This window comes from Pectinophora gossypiella, chromosome 3 (genome assembly GCF_024362695.1).
Source record: "Pectinophora gossypiella chromosome 3, ilPecGoss1.1, whole genome shotgun sequence".
Lineage (NCBI taxonomy): Eukaryota > Metazoa > Arthropoda > Insecta > Lepidoptera > Gelechiidae > Pectinophora > Pectinophora gossypiella.
Window position 1 is genome coordinate 17,654,368 of NC_065406.1, and position 7,055 is coordinate 17,661,422.

The window sequence follows — 7,055 nt, forward strand, 5'->3', positions numbered from 1 at the left end:
GTAGAATGTTGTAACAAAATAATAATAAACGTGCAAGCGCCTGCTTATTATTTTTAGAGCATGTTATTGTCCACGCGAAAGTGAATCTACGACTATTACAAAACTGTCAGGCGTTATATTTGTTCCGTTGTTATTGCTTGTCATTCTCATATTATTAGAGAGTAGACAATATTTAAAGCGCTTATTATGCATTTTGATATAAACTAGAACCATTACACTTACCGCTTTAATCATTATTCTGATTTTATATTTATTTTAATAAGTGATCATACACAGATGGTATGGTTAGTATGGTATGGTTTCTACCTATTAATTAAAATAAATATAAAATCAGAAGAATGATGAAAGCGGTAAGTGTAATGGTATGATTAGGATGTATGATGTATGTAAATAAGTAATTAATAGAATGTGTAATGGGTTTATCTCATAGTTTATCCGTGTCAACCATATCAATTGCGAGAACATGATTTGGTGTTAATAAATATGACAACACACTACATTGTAGGTAAACCTAATAATGTACATTTATTTAATGTAGCTATAAACACATTATTAATGTTAGTTACAATTCATCCGTATAATTATGTTAGTTACAATGTGTTAGTAGTTATAGGAATTATGAAGTTTTTTCTATTCCATTTTTCGAGCTCCATGCAGACCAGTATGTTGTTGTACTTATTATGGCCTTTTTAAAATTATGGTGATGTTACAAGTATGTGTGGTTGCTTGAAGTACACTTACTTAATAAAATAAAAAATGTTATTACATTTTTGAAAATAAGTATAATTTATCTAATTTCAAAACTGAACTGAAATATCTTGTAATATAATTGTACTTTTGAATAGAATAGAATATAAATAGTTTATTTTAAAAGGACGCCACACACATAAACAATACAATAACATCATTTAAAATTTTCACAAAACAATTACAAAAGAAGCAAAACGGAACAACATTTTTAAAATTATTTTTTTTAAAAACATTTTTTTTATTTAAAATTAATTACAATTTTTGTTTATTGCACAGACCCCAGATGGCACTGTACCTAAAGGGGTGGGAACAGGTCTACTGAAGAATATCTACATCAGAGTTAAAAAGGCTACATCGAAGTAATTCATCTAACAAGCAATATTGCAACTTGCATGATATGTCTCCTGCAGGATTTGTAATGGTTAACATTTACTGAGTCGGTTCAGAATTCTCGCATTTGCCGTTTTTCACCACGGTAACGACTTGTCGGTTATTGGCTTCTTCCTGTAAGTTATGGCACCTCAGAACTCCTTCGTTGGCATACGTCTTGCCATCTGAGCCACATACAGGCAAATAGATCAGGAGGATAGGTCCGCAGTCTACCTTTACGTCTTCGGATTTGGGCTCTTGCGGGGCAGGCAGACACAAGTCGGCCGCGATTAGAATGGAGGCGAGAACTGTAACAGAACAAGACATTAGTTAGGTTAGCTTCGTGATTTCTAGACACCGATACATTTCTGATGATCCATCTGATACAAACAATAATAATAAGAAAATAGTATAAATAAAGTAATAGTATAAATAGTAATTTTTTGTAGTAGTAAGATGATCCGTGCTTCGCAAGACACGTTAAGCCGTTGGTCCCGGTTACTACTTACTGATGTAAGTATGAAGTCGTAACGTGAGCCATGTCAGGGGCCTTTGGCGGCTCAGTAGTAACATTTTTTTATAATAATAATAACCCTGACAACAGGATTAATGAGGTTAGTATTCCACCTCACAACCCACACGATGGAAGAAGAGTATAAATACAATTACGTAAAAACTTGTTTACAACAAAAAATAATTATACTTAAAACTAAAAGCCACAGGCACCGCTCTGAAAACCAGCAAATATGCGCTTAATAATTATTGTTTTTAAAATTTAGTTATGTTATTTTGTAATAAACCTATCAAATTGGATTCCTGTATCTGAGTTTTAGTTTCAGTGAACTAAAGTACGTTCCTAATTCATTGTTTATTTACTTAGGAGGAGGAAAATAAAATGAAACAATATAAAACTTACCAAAAATGTGTCGAAGCATGTTGTCTGTTTGATGGAACTAAAACAATTATAATTTGTTGCAGCGGTTGTGGAGTTTTATATACTTATCTGACAGAGTGATTCTGTTGACGTTTTGTACCTACATGCTATCAAAAGGTCACGCGTTCAAGGCCTGCTTAGCTTGCTAGTCTTAAACAGTGGGACCTAATAATTAATGTCTACAAAATTACCCATTCCATTCCATCCCACCCCATCCATCGTAAAGTATGTAAAATTGTTTGAAGGAGTAAGCAAAATTTCGGATGCTTGTCAGTCAGCTCGAGTTATTTTTTCCCAGTTTTATTATTTTCATAGTAAATAATTATTTAAATTATTTGATTGAGGGGAGGCCTGTGCCCAGCAGTGGGACGTATATAGACTGTTTATGTGTATTATGTGTGTGTCAACTGTCATAAAAATAGATCTTTTCTTTGTGTGTACGCGTGGTAGGTTAAAAAAGTAGTTGGGATTTTTAAATTTCACGGGATTTCACATGTTTGTTTTTGTAATACAATTTAGATAACGTACTAATTATCATGTATGGTCAGTAATATAAACAATAATTGTAATTTCCGAGTAACCATAATCGTATGATTTTTTTTTATTTATAAGTTATTATCATGAAGTTATAGGTAATATTATTAATTGTTTTAAATTGTTTTATACTGATTGAGAAGCTTATAAACATTAAGATACAATGTTTGTAGGTGTCGACACCTATATCGATTTTTATAGCAACGGAGATGATAAAGAAATAGGTATCATAAAATTATCAGGCGTTTGAGCTACACTTGATTTTAAAGAGCTTTCGATTACCTATAGGTCCCAGCACATTAAATTCAAATGTGCCGTACACGTTCTGAGTAAAAAATATACCTTTTAATAAAAATCTTATAAAAAAGTTAGAATATGAATTAAATAACACAGTAAAAAGTACCTTTGTAATTTAAATAATTTAAATTAGTCTACATATCACCGCTATCGATCAATCACAATCACAGATTCACACAATAATAGTCTTCATAGAAAAAGAATACATTATCTGGTTTCATCACAGTATCCTTTCTTCACCACACTGACGAGTTGGTTCCCTTCAGCTACTTGGTGCAAGTTGTGGCATTTCAGAACATCTTCGTTGGAGTACGTGTTGCCATCTGACCCACACACAGGTTGCTCAGTCTTCACAATGGGGCCACAAACCACTTTGGGCTTCTTTTGTGAACCTCCCAGGCAGAGGTTGGCCGCGATTAGGAATACGACCAGAACTGAAATGGAAAGAAAAAATAGAATTCATATAAGGTCACAGTTTTGAATATCAAATGTCAAGTGAATAACATAACATAAGTTCACGACTATATTCCATTTGGGGTAGTCAGAGGTACATCCATCGCGAATTGAACTAAGTATCCGCAACATTAAAGGCCCACCACCTATCACGTTGGTTTAACAGAAACCAAGTAGTCGTTACATGAGCCATGTCAGGGTCCCTTGGCGGCTCAATAGTACCACGACACCACGGTTGATGGGGTTGGTATTCCACCTCACAACCCACACGATAAAAGAGATACCAATTGAATATAATAATATTAATTTCTAAAGTGAGAATAGTCATCTGATAAAATCGCATAATATCGATATATTTGTGCTTATAATTCACTAGGTATTTAAATACATAACCGGTTAGTAGGGGTTAAAAAACTTACGTTGAATACTCTTTAATTCATGATTCCAAGATTCTAGACATTTTTGTTTTGAACCAATACCAACCTACAAAGTTCAAAGATGGAGAGTATGTACAATACTATACATACACCTAGAGTATACAGGTGTGATACTATGTAAATATCTACAAAGTGTCAAAGCAATAATTTTACAGAGGATAAACAAAATACGGAGATCCTTGGGGGAGGCCTATGCCCAGCAGTGGGCGTCGTACGGCTGATGATGAAACAAAATACAAAGATTTTTTACCGAAAGAGTGCAGAACCGAAGTATTATTCCTTATTCTATTGCAGAGTCCAAGGTTTTAGAGGATATTCCCCCAAACCGAAGTGGTCCAGTATGCTGGGCTGGAGTATGGTCTTTGCCAATACAGTATGATCCTCGCTACCAGTATTCCATTAGCCAGTTGAGGGGAAAGGAGGAGGTTTGCACAGGAACAAATTTACAAAATAATGAATTATTAAAGTATGAAACTTACGAATTTTGAAAATAAAACTCAATTGGTTGATTATGTGTTTTTCTAAATAAAAACATTAAAACTTACCACACATGTATCTCGCCATGGTCTATCTTTTATGGCGAACAGGATCAAAATGTTATATCTTCGGCAAAACCGCACTTTATATCGTCGCAATTTAGTTGACATTCACATGATACCTACTCCTAAAGGTCAAACGTCAAGGTTTTAACATTTTTCTCTAATGGAACATCTTTACTGTTACACGTTAACGTCCTTTATAAGAATGTCTTAGAATATTCCATGCTTTTATCAGCCCTGACATGTCTTAGCAGCCGATTTGTGTATCACATACACACACATACATACATACAATCTCGCCTATTTCCCACCGGGGTAAGCAGAGACTATAGATTTCCATTTGCTTTGATCCTAACTCACTTCTCTTCTCTTCACTTTCCTTTCTGTTTTCTGTTCTCTTCTTTTCTTTTCTTCTCTTTTATTCGGGTATCACGCTTGTGACAAAAAAAAACAAACAAAACAAAAAAAAATGAATGAGGTAATTGATTTTACCTTATTTAACATTTCATCACGTATCAACCCGTTAATCCCCGCCGGCGTGGTCGACGATTTCCCTCATTCAGCGCTTATCGCTATCGGCCCACTAGTCGATTAATTCTTTCAAATATTTTTCCTCTCAGACGACGCCCAGAGCCGAGGTTCGCGCCCAACAGGCCTGTTGTCTTAGACGTTGTACCGGGTGAGAGCCTTCAGCGCTCCCCATTCGTCCGGCCAAGTAGTTAATGTCATCTGCGGCAAATCTACAATAAGTCACGTCAAAAAAACCCGTTAAAGATTGTTTTGTATCTAATGTGATGGCATAGCCTGGGCACTCAATACAAAAAGCCATTTTTACCGTCCATAGCCTTCCGCGTCCTGCAGGCCATTGAACGTGTGACCGATTCAACCTAACGACCTCCTCTGTCCTTCGAAGGGCACAATACAAATCTGTCACTCCTGGATATTGACCTGCTAAAAACAGGACAGTCAAAAATACTCGTTCAATAAGGCAGAGGCTTCAAGGCAAATTGCTATTAGACACGAAACTCTTCTCTACTATTCTTCTTCTACTGAATAACGGTAGTAGGTAGTCGTTACTTCATGTCAGGGGCTTTTGACGGCTCAATATTAACCCTGACACCAGGGTTGATGAGGTTGGTCATCCGCCTCATAACCCACACTATAGAAGAAGAAGGTAAGAAACTAATAACAATAGGTAAATAATCCCGGTGGGGACATCACAAAAATTACTTTGTGATCCCTAGTTTGATTAGGACATTAAAGGCTGATCAGCTGATTGTCCGAAAGTAAGATGATCCGTGCTTCGGAAGGCACGTGAAGCCGTTGGTCCCGGTCACTACTTACTGATGTAAGTACGTAGTCGTTACGTGAGCCATGTCAGGGGCCTTTGGTGGCTCAGTAATAACCCTGACACCAAGGTTGATGAGGTTTGGTATTCCTGCTCATAACCTACACGAAAAGAAGAATAAGAAATATACTAAACCAGATATTATATTTTAAATTACCGGCCAGGAGTTCATTGGCCTCAAGTAGAGGTATAAGTTTTCTAAAGCATTAAATACTTATAAAAAATAAACTCAGCATGGGTTACGAATTTTCAACACCTATTTGTTCTCCTGTCGCACCTTTACAAATACAAGTTTATCTAACTTTTTATTAAGTTTGTGCAATGCATGTTCACAATGGGCACTGGGTGGCCCATTGGACGTACCTGATGGTTCTCACGTAACTACTGTCTGAATATTTTTTTAACATGATCGACTTACATGGAATGGTTACATTTCAAAGTCAAAAGCATTACCTTATGCTTTTCAGCATACAAAATGCACCTTGCACAAACAGGCAGTCGCTTTTGTAAAAATCCGGACCGGTCAAATCTTCAGATTAGGTAAGCGGACCCTGAGAAAAACGATAGAGTGACTTTAATTTCCCTCATGTCTGAGGATCGTGGTCAGAATGATCTGCCTCTACCGGTTCTTGTCCAGCTCGAGTAGAATTTAGAGGACGATGATCTTTCACTTGATCGGTCCATCTATCGGTATTTCTATTTTGTGTTAGATTTTTTTTTTATATTAGTGACCATCCGCGCGATCTTATAGCCTTCAGTATTCCCAACCAAAATGATCTTCCCTAAAGTTTAATCGTCTCATTGCGCAGGTATTTATGGACTTAAAGTTAAAAATTCAAGTTGTCTCATAAACAATAACTTACCTCGATAAACTCACAAACACAGCACCCTGCATCATTATGAATATGACTTCTAAAGCTAAAGATTTATTTCTTAGGGTCGCCGGTTATGATAATTTCCTAGGCTATAACCCTAAAACACAAACCTACAAAATCACTATGGACATTATTCCTACTTTTGCTCTGCAGCAACAAATGCACTGGGACCTAAAGGTGCGTCATGTACACAGAAATTATCGAACAATTTATAACTAAAGATTGCTAGTCCAAGCACCCCGCAGGTCCTTAATATGTCCACACAATTGCCGACCAAAATATTTACCTCTATTAGGTGCTACCGGTCCGGCCTTCACTTGCACTACCTTTTGTCATCACTTGTCGTCTTTTGTCACCTTTTGTCACTTTTTGTCACCTTTGTGCAACCTGTCACCATTGTCGCAAATACACTTGTTCTTATTTTGAAGTTTATTTATTGCCTTCTAAAAACCTTTGGGGGTTCGGGAGCCCATTTTTGTACAATTTTCTTTATTTAGAACAAAGTATTTGGTAAAGTTT

The 7,055-nt window shown here is 36.1% G+C and overlaps 1 protein-coding gene and 1 long non-coding RNA gene across 2 annotated transcripts; both read right to left on the minus strand.

Annotated features, from left to right (window-relative positions):
* Window positions 1-398: 398 nt before the first annotated feature.
* On the minus strand, window positions 399-2,594 carry LOC126382180 (uncharacterized). Its single transcript, XR_007569022.1, has 2 exons — window positions 2,036-2,594; window positions 399-1,427 (listed from the first exon to the last, which is right to left on the minus strand). It is a non-coding gene; the product is annotated as an uncharacterized LOC126382180 (long non-coding RNA).
* A 386-nt stretch (window positions 2,595-2,980) lies between these two features.
* LOC126382172 (turripeptide Lol9.1-like) lies at window positions 2,981-4,445 on the minus strand. The gene is made up of 2 exons (XM_050031958.1): window positions 4,320-4,445; window positions 2,981-3,318 (listed from the first exon to the last, which is right to left on the minus strand). Exons 1-2 carry the CDS (start codon window positions 4,336-4,338, stop codon window positions 3,092-3,094), a joined length of 246 nt encoding a protein of 81 aa, XP_049887915.1. The 5' UTR covers window positions 4,339-4,445; the 3' UTR covers window positions 2,981-3,091.
* Window positions 4,446-7,055: the final 2,610 nt, after the last annotated feature.